The sequence below is a fragment of the Aethalodelphis obliquidens genome, unplaced genomic scaffold (genome assembly GCF_003676395.1).
Source record: "Aethalodelphis obliquidens isolate GAN/ISIS:26980383/991018 unplaced genomic scaffold, ASM367639v1 scaffold25, whole genome shotgun sequence".
Classification (NCBI taxonomy): Eukaryota; Metazoa; Chordata; class Mammalia; order Artiodactyla; family Delphinidae; genus Aethalodelphis; species Aethalodelphis obliquidens.
The window spans coordinates 21,986,525-22,000,705 of record NW_020837969.1 but is presented as its reverse complement, the minus strand read 5'-3'; the positions used below and the strand labels follow the sequence as shown (position 1 = coordinate 22,000,705).

Here is a 14,181-nt window from a genome sequence, read left to right as displayed (position 1 = left end):
TAGAAAGCTGGCAATCCTATATTAATTTCCAAAATTCATTAAAACTGGAAAACTGGGATTCTCATCCCTAAAGTGGCTAGCGCAGAGCTGATCACCAAGGAGATGATATATATGACTATACACATGCATATTTAAATTGATCTCATATGGGAGGAGGGGCTTCTAAGCTCTCTTCTAAGCTCCTCATTCCCTACAGATCTCAAGGCATAGCACAGAGATCACCGAGGCCCTGTGGTACAGGCTGAATCTGTTCATGCAGATTCAATTCAGGTAGTTTCCTCGAAAATATACCTACCTGAGAAACCCTCAACTATATATGCGGTATTCTGTGAGATGGGTATTGGTTCTTTGCCCCAATAACAACTTCATAAAAAGGATTTTACTGTATTCCTTTCACAGTAACACCTGGACCGTGATGGGCACAAAGCAAGCATTCAGTAATTACTTACTTTCGACACTATCGCTGGAGCTGGGCATACTGATCCCGAAAAGGCTCCACCCAAAACGGAGGGGAACGCATTTGGCATTCTCTTGGGACTCCTCTGGGCTCCACGTGTGATGGGGGAAGTAACTGTCATCTGCGAACCCCCGGTAGCTGAAGTGTAAGACAAAGGCGGGGCGGGCGGGACGGCGGAATACAACTGCAACCAGGTCCGCGGGTGTAGAATGACTTTGCCCGGCTAGGACTTTGCCTAGGGAGAGGGAACTCTGCCAGCCGCCGGCGTCCAGCCCTCTTGCTGTAACGGGATGCTAGGCTGTAGGAAAGTGCCTCTGCCCCCTGGCGCCGGTCCTCGGGCTTCTGATGAAATTATGACCCACCGCCCTCTTCGCAGGCCCTGGACGCCAGCCCTATCATTCCGGGCGCGCAGCCGATCACGTGGCGCGGCGGTGCTCTGGGGGACCGCGGCTCCACGGCCATTGGTCGACGGCGCGCGTCCCGGGCGCGCCCATTGGCTATGGGGGGCGTTCACGTGAAAGGGGGTCTAGGATAACATCCCGAGTGGGGAGAAGTGGTCGCAAAGTTAAAGGGAGCCGTGCGGCGGCTGGGAGACCGAGTCCCGTGTGAGGGGCCGCAGGGAGGAGGCGGGCGGGCAGCTCTCGCGCACGGACGGATGCGGCTGCCCGCGAAGGGTGCCGACCTGAGCCCCGGCCCCCGCTCCTGCTGTCGCCGCCGCTGCCCCTGCCACCCCGGCGCGGATGCTGCCGCGGGCTGGCGCCTCCGCACCTCGGGGCTTATGAGCTGTACCAGGTACGTCCCTCCCAAGCCCGCAAGGCCGGCTGCCCGGCCGCGGAGACGGCGGCGAGGGCGCGTAGCGGGGGCCGTCTTTGGTCGTGCCACCTACACTTTCTCCGTCCAATTTGCAATTACACTCTGGGAGTGGGACACTTTAGAAGGGCTCAAGGAGGCTGTTGCTTCCACGTGGGGAGGGCAATCCAGGGACCAGAGGTGGGATGGAGCCTGGCCGGACCCACGTGATGCACCGAGGTGGGGGTCCCGGCCGCGACGGGCGGCCCGGGGGCTGGGGGCTGGGACTTCAGATACTCTTAATTCCTATTGTGACGAGTTCGAACCTGACACAAGGCTTTTCCACCTGGGACCCGACACTTCTAGAGAGTGTCCCCGGAGTTGAGCGATGGGGTCTCAGCACAGGGGAAAGTCGCTTCGTCTCTCCCCCGGCCTCGATTTCCCGGTACAACGTAGGGAAACACACTTGGTGATCTCTCAGGCCGCCGAGGGGGACGGGACACAGGACGCTGCGGCGGCCGGGGCCTCCCGGAGCAGAGCCACCTCCGGTTCCCGGTCCCCAGACGGGCTGTCCCGGGCCAGCGGGGGCGACGTGGCCGCGCGGGGACGCTCTCGTGGCGCCGCTCCGCCTCGGGTGGCCCTGCTGCCCCGCCCTGGTGTGATAACTAGGGCTCCTCCTCCTCGTCGTCTTCCTCCCCCTGCCGGTCACAACTCCGGGAACCCAGCCCAAGGCCTGCCTCCCGGACACACCGAGGCTCACGTAGTCTGGTGGCGGCAGCCTCCCCTGCCACCTCCCTCCGGGCATTCCGATGCAGCGAGCCAGCTGGAAAGGGGGCTTCCCCGCGGCCCAACAGGTGGGTTCCGGACAGGCGAAGGACCTCGGGGAGGGGTTGGGGGCGGGGTGCAGCCCGGGCCTGGCGGGACCAGGACACAGAGGGCAGGACGCTCTGGCCTGTGTCCTGTTCGTGCCACCCTTTTGAATCCAGAGAAAGGGGTGTGGAAGGGACTCAGTGCAAAAGAGGGGTTAGGGGGCCCAGAACATACTAGAAGATTTGGGCTCTGTCCTGATATTGTTTCCCGCAGAGGAGGAGAAAGTTGAGGACAGACTTGAGGACTTGGAGAGTTGCTAGAAGATGTTGGAGCCTGTGGTCTGCGTGGTCAGGCCTCCTTGGGAGACCCAGGGTCCAGGAGAAGAGAGTGTTAGGGCTTTGGGGGCTGGGGTGCAGAGAAGAGGAAATAGTTCACTTGGCAGGGTTATCCAGGAGCCAAGACTAAAGTGAAGACAGCTGGAGGACTGACTACAAAAGTGAAGTTGAGGTATTTAGGGAAAAGTTAGGGAGAAGAGAACCATCAGGCAGTATTAGCAACCTGGAATGTCAGAGCTGGAAGGGATCTCAGAGGAGAAAGCTCAAGCCCAGAGAGGTTGAGTGACTTGCCCCAAGTGGCACAGCCATGTGCAGGTATTCCTAGGCCAGTGCACTGTGTTTCACATTGAACATTTTTAGATGGCAGACACTGCCATTTTAACTTATCTCTTTCCTATAATATGCCACCTCATCCACAGATATTTATCTCAAAGATGCTTTGGATGATGGTGACAGAATAGAGGAGTCCAAGTGGCTTCTAGGGCTGTGAATAAGGGCCCCATGGTCTGAATACCAAGGGAAAGATGCCAATTTTACTCATACTGTGGCAGCCAAGCCTTTTGGGAGGGAATAAAGAAATGCCGAAGGGGTAAGTGGCCGCGTCTTTTAAAAAATTATACCTGGTAACCTGGTTGCGAATGCTTACTTAATGCTGTTTCAGTGTTCCTGTTGGGTTCTTGGTGCGTCTGATTTTTCTGTCTTTTCTTATCAGAGTACAAGAGAATGGAGGAGGCAATGTGTTGGCCTCAATACAAAAGAAAGATTTTCTTCCTATAAAAGGCACAGCCAGAGAGTCAGTAGCTCAGCCGCCTGAAACTGTGAAGGTCGTGGGGTTATTTTCTGTACAAGTCGATAGTTTTTAGAGAAGAATCACCACAATATCTAACCCTGGCTGAGAGGGTCTGTTGTTTGTCACTAGAGGAACACGGAAAGCAGTTATGCAAAACTATCCATGTTCTGTCTTTGCATGGCGTGTTAGGGTTTGCCCTCTTTTGACCAGAAACACTGAAATCTACCCTTGGTGCATGTCCGGTCTCTCATGGGGCAAAACTGATCTCCTAGGCATCTATTTAGAAGCAAAGGTTTTGAGAATCCGTTCTGGTCTGAGTAACAGCTACTCACATTCTCGTGACCCTGTCCTGCAACAAACTGGTATCCAGGTCCCATGTCATGCTGTGCTGGTTCAACTGTGTGTCCACATCTCATTCTGGTTTTTCTCCAGACCAACCTTGGTGACTCACATCCCCTGGCATGGGCATGAGAAAGACAGAGCGGCCTAAGAGTCTGTCATAAGAGGGGCCCTGAGGTACAGCCTTATGCGTCCTGTGTTGGAACTGATAATTTTCATGCCATTTGAGGACAAAACACTTGTCCAGGTGCCTTCCTTTCAGGGATTTAGGAAACTATTACCTTGCATGTCTCCGTGGCTACGAGTACGTCTGGGTGTTGGTCATCCCTGTCACGGTCCATGTGGGAATTTCTGAGCAGATGATCAGGAAGGCTTACACCAAACCAGCACTTCGGTGCACCAGTTCTTGGAGACCGATCTGGTTAATAAAAGCTGGAATCTACCTGTGAGGATAGGCAAGGGAGCCAAGAGTCAGATTGCACCCTCTACTGAAGCCACCGGGGTTAGTGACCTCCCTTCCAGTGCTGGTGACACCAAAAAAGTGAAGGGATTCTGGGTAGGGGTGCTTGTGCAATGGGCCTGGAGCAGGAGCCTGGGAAGAATGCCTGGGCCGCCAGGTGGTTCACCTTCCTTTTGCCCTCCATGGAGAATGCTGCAAAACCAATTCGGTTCCAGAAAGTGCCAGTGGAATTGTTTAATTACCTCTGGCTCCGACTCCAGCTTCACCTCCTCACCCCCAGTTCTTAAAGCTTGGTGATAAAAGGGATCTCAGGGGCATGTTTATACTGCTGGGTCCAAACACTGAAACTTTACCAAGGCCTTCAACTAAGCCTTTCTAACCTGCAGGATTAGACCTTGAGAGTGACTGCAGTCCACTGCAAGTATGCAGATTCTTTGCTTGATCTCCTTGTTTTAGAATTGTTTCCACAATAGCTTGAGAGTTTCCCAGTCATTTTCTAATGAGCTGTTTTAAGGTGGTTCTGGAAAGCATGCCTGAGGATGGTTTGCAGGCCTGCGGGACACTCATAGAGAGCTTGCAGTTGACCTTGTGCTGACTCAGGCAGGGAGGAAGCGGCTACAACAGAGGAGGAACCCCTCCTTCCTCCTCAGTTCACACCCAGGTTGTCAGGGGTGGGCAGAGTCGGGGCGGGGGGGGTGCTGGGATGCAAGACTTTGCCTGCTGTTTGGTTATTTTTAATTAACATTTAATTTAAAAAGCAAAAACTACCTGTATTAAAAGTAGAACTGAACATGTGATTCCAGTGCATTCTAACAAAGTTTTGCAATGAACAGGGGAAAAGAAAAATTCAAGTACTTTGTAAGTATAGGGTTTTTGTTTTGTTTTTTTATGTTGAACCCTCTGCCTTTTTTTAAAAAAGCTGTCTTGCCCAATTCAGTCAGAACTTTCCTTTCCAGAACAATTGAATGGGTATAAGAAAAGATAATAGGGACTTCCTTCGTGGCACAGTGGTTAAGAATCCACCTGCCAACGCAGGGGACACGGGTTTGAGCGCTGGTCCGGGAAGATCCCACATGCCGCGGAGCAACTGGGCCCGTGCACCACAACTACTGAGCCTGCGCTCTAGAGCCCGCGAACCACAACTACTGAGCCCATGTGCCACAACTACTGAAGCACATGCGCCTATAGCCCATGCTCTGCAACAAGAGAAGCCACCGAAATGAGAAGCCCACGCACCACAACGAAGAGTAGCCCCCGCTCGGGGCAACTAGAGAAAGCCCGCGCGCAGCAACGAAGACCCAACGCAGCCAAAAATAAATAAATAAAAGAATAGATAAATTTAAAAAATGAAAGAAAAGATAATAGCCAATTTGCTCCTAAAATTTTTACTTGTTTAACTTTGTTAGAGGAGAAACTATAAGGCTATTTAAGGATATTTAAAGGATAAGATGTTTAAAGGATATTTAAATATCCTTATTTAAAGGATAAGATATCCTTTAATGCATGTTTAGATAACTGCATTATGGCTATAAATTAAGATAAGAACATTTAGAAAGGTTGGGTCTTTTCAGACTAATACAGGTATTTGTATTATTATTGTTTTGTCTCTGAATGTTTGTGTTTCCCCACTTGGTCACCACTAAGTGATTCCTGCATCCTGGGGAAGTGCTGGGTTTTTTGGTGGTTGTTTTTGAAAATGGGATCAAGCCCAATACGTCTTCATCCTTTCTCATTTTTAAAATATATTTGATTAAACGAAATCAGAAGTTGAAAATGAGATATTATTTATTGGACTGATACTATTTGTTGGACCAGTGGTCCCCACTCTTGTCAGATGATGAGCGGCATTTTGCCTGTCCTTCTTCTGAACTACCGCCATCACCCCACAGCACCTCCCGGGGCGGGGGTGGGGGGGTAGGGATCGGGAGGCCTGAGAGCTGGTACCCCAGCACACCACCACACACCGACACCTCTGCCGTAGTGAGGGGAGATGTGTTTCGCAACTAATCCAGATCTGTGTTCTGTGATTCTCAGGCTAGAGAATTTAATCCTGATTTCATCGCCGACTTCTTCAATTAGCCCATTGGAACTGTCAAATCAGAATATCAATTTGCCATGGTAATTAGAATAAAAATGGCTTGGCTTTAGGGAGGCAATAGCGTTGGGTGGGTTTTTGGCCCAAGAATCTTAAGATACTTGAGGTGTTTTATTAGATTCATTTTGTTTTCTTGATAAGAGAAGGTCTATTATTTTAGAAAATATTAGAAAGTACAAAGCAGGAAAACAGAAATTTCCTGAAATCCCATCACGTGGAAAATTCTGACAGTTTTAATTATATCACTAGTCTTTTTTCTGTGCATATACGTAATATTTTTCCCTACAAGTCTAGTCTCTATGTACAATTTATCTTCTCCATTTTCTACATTAATCATATATTATAAATTTTTATGCCATTTAAATCTTTTTCCACATAATGGTTTTAATGATGATATTAAATTGTATCACATGGATGTGGTGCACTTGATTTAACTGGATACCTGTTATTGGTCATAGTTTACTTTCTCACCCCTTTTCCCTCCATAATGTTGCACTGAACATTTTAGTACGTTAACCTTCGCGCATTTTTAATTATTTCCAAGATTAATACCTGTGTGTGATATTAGAACCGAAAATGATGATTTAGAAAGGTTGTGCCCATTAAGACTAATACAGATATTTGTATCATCTTTTAAAATTCTTTCCTAACTCACTAGGTAAAAACAGGCATTGTCTTCTGATCTGAATTTCTTAAGTTACTTGTAATGCTGGACACTTCGCATATTTATGAGCCACTTTTAAATTTCTTTCATGAATTGTCTATTCATGCTCCTTGCTCATTTTTCTACATGGAATATTTGACTTTGTTATTGTTTTATAAGAACTCTTTATAAAAGTATTAAAACTTCGCTGCCGTGCTTTTTGGAAAATGTTTTCCCAGTCTTCGGTTTTTTGGTTTTACTTATTTTTTTTCACTTATAGAAAAACAATTGTTTTTATGAAGTCAGATTTAATTTAATCTTTAGCATGATTCTCTTTGCTTTTTATTCTTATAGAGGCTACTTTCACTGTAGAAAAACACAATTCTTCACTGATACGAAAGATTTAAAAACACTAAATTGCTGGCACTTTTTAAAAGTAAGATATACTAGAATATAAAAATCTGTACATTGAATGAAAGCAAGTGTGGGTCGGTCTTCACTCCTGATTCCCAGTCTCTGGCACCATGCCTGGCACATAGCAAACACCAATCAGTATTTGTGGGAGGAATTAATTTCTTTTTATCGGAGCAAAGCAGTATTTACCAAACTGCATTCAGCAAGGTGCTCCACCAAAAAAAAAAAAGACTTTCCTTGTTTGGGATAAGTTTAGGAAATTCGGCAAACAGCACGCTGTTTTCATTATTCTCCATGGCCCATCAGTATACTGACGGCCCCAACAAGCCCTGACAGGGAAACCCATGAACTAGTTTTAAAACCAGTGGTTCCGTACTTCTGTGTTTGTTTTAACCTTGGGCCTCTTCCCCCCGCCCCCCCACTTTACACTCTTAATCTCCCCTGATACCAAGGTCACACTGGACCACACCTGAGGTAATATTGAGCTGTAGCCACGTGGGCAAAGATGAAGGCAAACGTAGTTCGCTGGTCCCTGTCGGAGGGATGAGCCTGAACATCTGTCTGACCTCCTTGCTGTTTCTTTCCTTCCCCTTGGCCAGGGTTCTAGCCTGCTCTAGCCCCGTGATGGCTGTGGACATTGAGTGCAGGTACAGCTGCATGGCCCCCTCCTTGCGCAGAGAGCGGTTTGCCTTCCAGATCTCCCCGAAGTCAAGCAAACCCCTGAGGCCTTGTATTCAGCTGAGCGGCAAGAATGAAGCCAGCGGGACGGTGGCCTCGACCGTCCAGGAGAAGAAGGTGAAGAAGCGGGTGTCCTTTGCAGACAACCAAGGGCTGGCCCTGACAATGGTCAAAGTGTTCTCCGAGTTTGATGACCCGTTAGATATTCCACTGAACATCACCGAGCTCCTGGACAGCATTGTGAGTCTGACAACAGCGGAGAGCGAGAGCTTTGTGCTGGATTTCTCGCAGCCCTCTGCAGACTACCTGGACTTCAGAAATCGGCTTCGGACCGACCACGTCTGCCTGGAGAACTGCGTCTTGAAGGACAGAGCCATTGCAGGCACGGTGAAGGTGCAGAACCTCGCATTTGAGAAGATGGTGAAAGTCAGAATGACATTCGACACCTGGAAAAGCTTCACAGACTTTCCCTGTTGGTACGTGAAGGACACGTACGCAGGTTCAGACAAGGACACATTCTCCTTTGAAATCAGCTTGCCTGAAAAAATTCAGTCTTATGAGAGGATGGAGTTTGCCGTGTGCTATGAGTGCAATGGACAGACGTACTGGGACAGCAATAAAGGCAAAAACTATAGGATCATCCGGGCAGAGTTGAAATCCACCCAGGGAACAGCCCAGCCACCAAATGGACCAGATTTTGGAATAGCTTTTGACCAGTTTGGAAGCCCTCGGTGTTCCTATGGTCTGTTTCCGGAGTGGCCTAGTTATTTAGGATACGAGAAGCTTGGGCCCTACTATTAGTGATGGCCTGGGATGGAGCCGGGCTGAGTGGGTGCAGAGGAGCCGAGCTGCATCACCCCAGGATGGAGATGGAAGCCCAGAGAAAAGCTGAACTGCCATCAGGCACAGTTTTCGAAAAGAAAGGATCCTAGTCACTTTTTTTCTTCGAGCAGGCAAGCCAGCCAGGCTTAGATCACAGAACTGGGTTCACACTCAGAGGAGATGGGGGTGCGGTCTGTTTGGCACCCGCGTGGTGGCAATGAGGGTCCGAGCAGGATGGTGCTGGAAACAGTCTGGACAGGACCCAGGCCTGCAGGGAGCGCTGGCCAGGCCGGAGGATGGTGGCTCAGTGACGAGGAGCCCCTCTCCCCTCGGGTGTGGGAAGTCAGTCCCCCCGGCCCCCTCTTCCTGTGGTCTTCCCCGCCCACCCAGGGCCTCCCCGCCTGTTGCAGCTGCCCCGTGTCTACGTGGGCTTCACACTTTATCTCTGTGTGTTTGATTTTCTTCCACAGTTCATCTGCAGTTCAGGAAAAGATAATAAAGGCAGATCAGCTCATGATGGAGACAGGCATTTCCTTTTTCTGACCCCACTTAGATATCCCAGCAGAGGACGACACACCAGCTATGAAAAGTCAACCGGCTGCTGTGCGGTGTCACCACCCATGGCAGGCTGGTGCCAGGCAGGACAGTCAGGAGGGGGACACTTTTAGCTCCACCTCTTGGCGCTGGGGGGAACTTTCTAAGCACTCTTACCCTGAGTCACCCGAGGGCTCAATTACAAGACTTGCTGTAACTTGCCAAGCTGGTTTGCCCGTGTCTCTTTCTTCACGAAAGGATTTTAGGATCTCTTTTCCTGGAGAGTCATCTTTTATGCTGTGCTCAGGACGTTTGGATTTGCAGACTAAGTGTATCCTCGGCACCTTCAGGAAGTGCTTGGTTGTATCTTGACTGTGATTTACAACCTCCACGTTGTAAACAGCGCCTTACAAGCCCCCACGGACTTTGACTTGGTTGTTCTTACCTATGGTGTGTGGGTACGTAAAGGGATAGGGGCGAAGAACCTCACCGAGTTCTCAGATGTCGTTTTCGCTGTTTGCCAACTCTGAAATATCAGATATTATTTGTTCTTAACCACATTGGACTAAAGCATTAAAAGTCTGTTGGTTCATACTGTTGTGAGACTCCTGGGACTTTCCTTGTCAGATGGACCCCCAAACCCTGTGATTTTTCTTGGGCAAAATTGGTTGGTCCTTGGGGGTGTTTAAAAATATTTTTACATGTGTATTTGTAGAAGGTTGGGGTCTTTTTCTGTTCTGTTTTTGTTTTTGGAGCTTAGCTAAATGACTGCCTCATTTTTCTTTTGCCTGACCTTACTAAAGTGAGGTCTTCCTCAGGGAGGAAGGAAGAGGGATGCCCCACTGCCTGGATTTGGGGGCACAGCTCCTGGACTCTGCAAGCAAAGAGTCTTCTTTCACTTGCATTATCCGGATCAGTTGGAAGAGACCTCCCAGCTTCTGTGGCTTTGTAAATTAGCATCAAGCAGGTCTGGAGTGTCTTGGCTCCTAGAGTTTTGTGGTTGGGTTTTTCTTTTTTGAACTTTAAAAAGTTTTGACTTTTTAAATGCTCTCAAGTGGTGTTCCACGGAGTTCTTGTTCCTAAGACTGGCTGTGACTAGTCTGCAATCTACTGCTTTATTTTTTATGTCTCTCCTAGGTGGGCAGCACTGCGGGTTACATGATAATTTATGGGACAGTCACATTTTTTATTTTATGCTGACATTGGGCAGAACTGGGATTTATCTAAGCATGTCTTACATCAGGTACACAGACAGTACTCCCTGTGTTACAAATCAGGTGATCAGAACTATTATGTAACAGTGTAAATATACACCATGGGAAGCAAAACTGATCTTATATAGGTCATGAATTTATTTTGCTTTAGGAAGTCCCACCCTCCTCCTCCAGTTTATGAAGGGTACAAGGTGTACTGTCCTTTCCCTATTAACAGACCGAAGGTATCAAGATCGTTCCCTGTTCGTAAGAAAAATGCCTCAAGTGACTTCTGTATGGTTTTCAGTAATAAGGATCTTAAGGCATTTCCGTGTCAGAATTTGAAATATGGTAATTCAGTGATAAGTATGTCTTTTAAAACACCACAAACGCTCCCCCACCCCTCTTTCCTCCCAGCTGACCCCTGCTTTCCTGCCAGGGGCACTGCTTGCAAGCCCCCTGCCAGTGCACCTGGGCTGCTCACCCCACCAGGCAAGTCCTCACCTGCTGGCAAAGACGCTTCTCTGACTAAAGCAAGTGCCCGCCCGAGGTCCCTGTCAGCACGGTCATGCAGTGAGGTTGCAGCACCTGAAAAATAGTCTCCTCTTTACCAATCAGTCTGTCTCCTTTTGGGGCGGTTCTGTCCCAGGAAATCAACAGATGGCTTCAGGACCTGCTCCTTCTATGGGCCTTCTCCTTGTTCATAGCTCACAGGCAGTAGACAGGTGACACATTGCAGAAAGTGACCGGTTTCTTTTTTTTTTTCTCACTTGCAAGGTTATAATGTCACCATTTTAATTAAGAAAAACATCTTTTTTTTTCTTCCAGTGGAAACAGCTTGAAACTCAATTGATAATTCTTACAACTGGTACTAAACAAAGGTGGGGAAAAAAACCCAATCAGAACTGATAACAGCAGGTCAACAGCAGACAAAGAGCAGGAGAAAGGGAATTTTCCACGCAAAGGAGATTGTGCACGTGGATAATTCAAGGCCACAGTCATTTTCTACCCCCAAGTTTGTGTGTTGTATGCTTTCTTTCAACTGAATTACTTTAATATCGTTTGTGTCCATGATTCATTTACCTAGCCAAAAATAGGCTCACCCATGAGTTTTGCAGCTGTCCTTTTTTTTTTAACATCTTTATTGGAGTATAATTGCTTTACAATGATGTGTTAGTTTTTGCTGTATAACAAAGTGAATCAGCTATACATGTACATACATCCCTGTATGTCCTCCCTGTCGTGTCTCCCTCCCACCCTCCCTATCCCACCCCTCTAGGTAGACACAAAGCACCGAGCTGATCTCCCTGTGCTATGCAGTTGCTTCCCACTATCTATTTTACATTTGGTAGTGTATATATGTCCATGCCACTCTCTCACTTCGTCCCAGCTTACCCTTCCCCCTCCCCTTGGAAAGTGACAGTTTTCTTAGTTGGAGATATGAATGCAGCCTGACCTGTAGGTTTGGCCCTCAGACAGCTCTTGGTTATGATGACACGTGGCCCCCTTCCCAACCTGCCCCCAAAGGACCAGCCTTCTGCCGCTGGTGCAGCTGTCCATGGATGGGGAGGCAGCTCCATTTCTGTTTCATATTTATTCCCCGCTATGTCCTGGGGAGCATTTGCAAATTAGGTGCAATAAATAAGCTAGACTATCTAAAGACAGATTTTAAACAATAAGCTTTCAGTGTTTCTTGGAAGATGTGAAGCATCTGGGCGAGTTTGTTTGCTTTTTTTAAGTATTCTTGTTATAGGAGAGCTGGTGAGAAACAATGGAGTTATGTAGTTCTCCAGAAATCAAAACAATTTCAGAGTCAAGGTAGAGTTTATTTCTCTCTAAGATTTAATTTTAATGGTGGCAAAACATTACTCTCTCAATGTTTCTTAAAGATGTAAATCTTGAACTGCTAAAAGAATGTTTTGTGGTTTTGATCTTTGCATATAATTTGCTTTTTTTAAAAGAAGCCTTACTTGTAGTCACTGGGACATTGAATGGCTCGTGTATATATGTTTATAAACCAAAAAAGTGTTTGCTTACTTTTCAGAAGTGCCGTTGGCTAGGTCTTCCCTCTCAATGGACAGTGAGTGAAAACCTCGGTGTCTTTCCTGTTTTCCACATGTTAAGTCCCTCGAATGGATGTGGTGTGCTGGAGAAAGCACATGGCTGTCGGCTCTGGGAGGTCCTGATGGCCTGTCTCTCCCGAAATGATCACTGACATTGGGGCTAAGTTACACACGCAGTGGGATCTCCCAGGGTCATCAAAGACGACTTGCCAGCGTATCTTCGCTTCCTGAAGTGGGACACCTCTGGACGGGGAAGGACAGCTGTGCTGACGGGCAGCTTTTCCTTGTTATGGTTGTAAAGCGTTGCAGCCCAGGTTGTAAGGTTGTGAATGTTTTTACAGTCTTGTTTATCAGTTCCTCGAGTCGGCTGGACCCATGAAGACTCCAGGAATGCAGCTGTGATGGTGGTGGTTCACTCTTCCTTCTATGTTATGTGAATGTAGAAACGGAGACTCATCTTCATTTTCATGCCTAAAAGTGCCTTGTTGAGAAAGTTCCACAGGTTTTAAAAAAATACATATTTTTGTACACAAAGTTAAAGGGGAAATGCACTTTAAAATCACAAGAATGGATGCCTTTTGTGTGGTGTAAGAGAGTGGTTTGTTTGAATCTCAAATGCAAAAATGTAATAAAGGTTGAAAACAAAACTGAAAGTGTCCTGTTTTAAAACTTACTCTCTTCTTAGAGTCAGAGGCTGGGGAGGAACATTTTCAGTCTGTGTATTTCCACATCTGGAATGCCGGTTTCCAAAAGGGACAGGACACAATCAATGGCTAAGTAGAAAAGCTGTAAAGTTCAGAGGAAGGGGGGTAATTGCTTTCTAAGTTGTACAGCAGCCAAGGCTGGGTACACCTAAGAGAGTGATTGCCAGGGAAGTGGTACAGGGGGCCGTGTTGTTCTGAATCATTTTTAATGATCCAAGGGCAGGTCTCTTCCTACCCTGTCACTTGCTCTTGAAGCATATTTTTGACTTGGTGTATACGCAGCAGTGGGAAAACTGTGAGCAGCTATCATAGCTTTGCACTGCTTGATCAGACAAACTCTGCAAGCGGCAAAACCACGCAGCTCCTGGTGGGGCCCTGTCTCCACTGGGTACAGGACATTCACCCTAAATAAGATTTCAGAGATGTTTTATTTCCAAGTTCAGAAGATGGGATGCAGGGGAGGTAAACTGCTGCCAGGTGTTTCCTGCCAATCAGTCTCGGCCACGCCGGGAAAGGCAGTGGTGCTTCTGTCGTGGAACGTCAGAGCATTTAAAATCTTAGCACCCAGTCAGTAAGCGCCCAAAGTGAGCTACATGCATGACCGCCTTTCTCAAGCCTGGCAAACACTGCTGTTTTTGCCTCCACAGAAATGGGAAGGGGAAAAAAATAACACTGGTTTTATGAATGTCTACTTGTGATTCAATGTGGTTTTCATAATCATTACATAATTCTAACTTGTGAGACAGACATCCCAGAGATGTCTGGAGTAAAAAGGAAACAAAACAAAAAAACCACCAAACCACTTTTCTAGAGCAATGTCCCCAGAATAGCAAATATCCAAATAATTCAGTGGAACATTTATTGCTTGTGTGCAAGGCTGTTTCTAGGTGCTGTTTCTACCCAACCCTGTAAGAGACATGTTTCAGGTGAGTCCTCTGGGAGCCGTGTAAAGTGGTGGGTGGTGCTACCAGAGGTATCAGCAGTCAGAAAGCCTGGGTTCTGGCCTTGACCCTGCCGCCCCCTGTCAACTGCTCTGACGGGGCTCTGCGTGTTTT

General features: G+C 47.6%; 1 protein-coding gene across 5 annotated transcripts; it reads left to right on the top strand.

Annotated features, from left to right (window-relative positions):
* The first annotated feature begins 1,953 nt into the window (after nt 1-1,953).
* On the top strand, nt 1,954-11,337 carry PPP1R3B (protein phosphatase 1 regulatory subunit 3B). Of its 5 annotated transcripts, XM_027122748.1 has the most exons (3): nt 1,954-2,100; nt 6,015-6,098; nt 7,732-11,337. In XM_027122748.1, the coding sequence occupies exon 3, from the start codon at nt 7,757-7,759 to the stop codon at nt 8,609-8,611; it is 855 nt and encodes a 284-aa protein (XP_026978549.1). In that variant the 5' UTR covers nt 1,954-2,100; nt 6,015-6,098; nt 7,732-7,756; the 3' UTR covers nt 8,612-11,337. The 5 variants fall into 5 exon arrangements, with proteins under 5 accessions (XP_026978549.1, XP_026978548.1, XP_026978547.1 ...); XM_027122747.1 differs by lacking the exon at nt 6,015-6,098 and having other exon boundaries at nt 1,955-2,100; XM_027122746.1 differs by having other exon boundaries at nt 1,955-2,100; nt 6,015-11,337.
* Nucleotides 11,338-14,181: the final 2,844 nt, after the last annotated feature.

What these genes read in the sequence shown, in the direction of transcription:
- PPP1R3B (XM_027122744.1), top strand. Translation starts at nt 5,971, where the DNA reads ATGTGTTTCGCAACTAATCCAGATCTGTGTTCTGTGATTCTCAGGCTA. An exon ending in CAGAATATCAATTTGCCATG is followed by an intron (nt 6,099 to 7,731) that starts GTAATTAGAATA and finishes CCCCTTGGCCAG; the next exon opens with GGTTCTAGCCTGCTCTAGCC.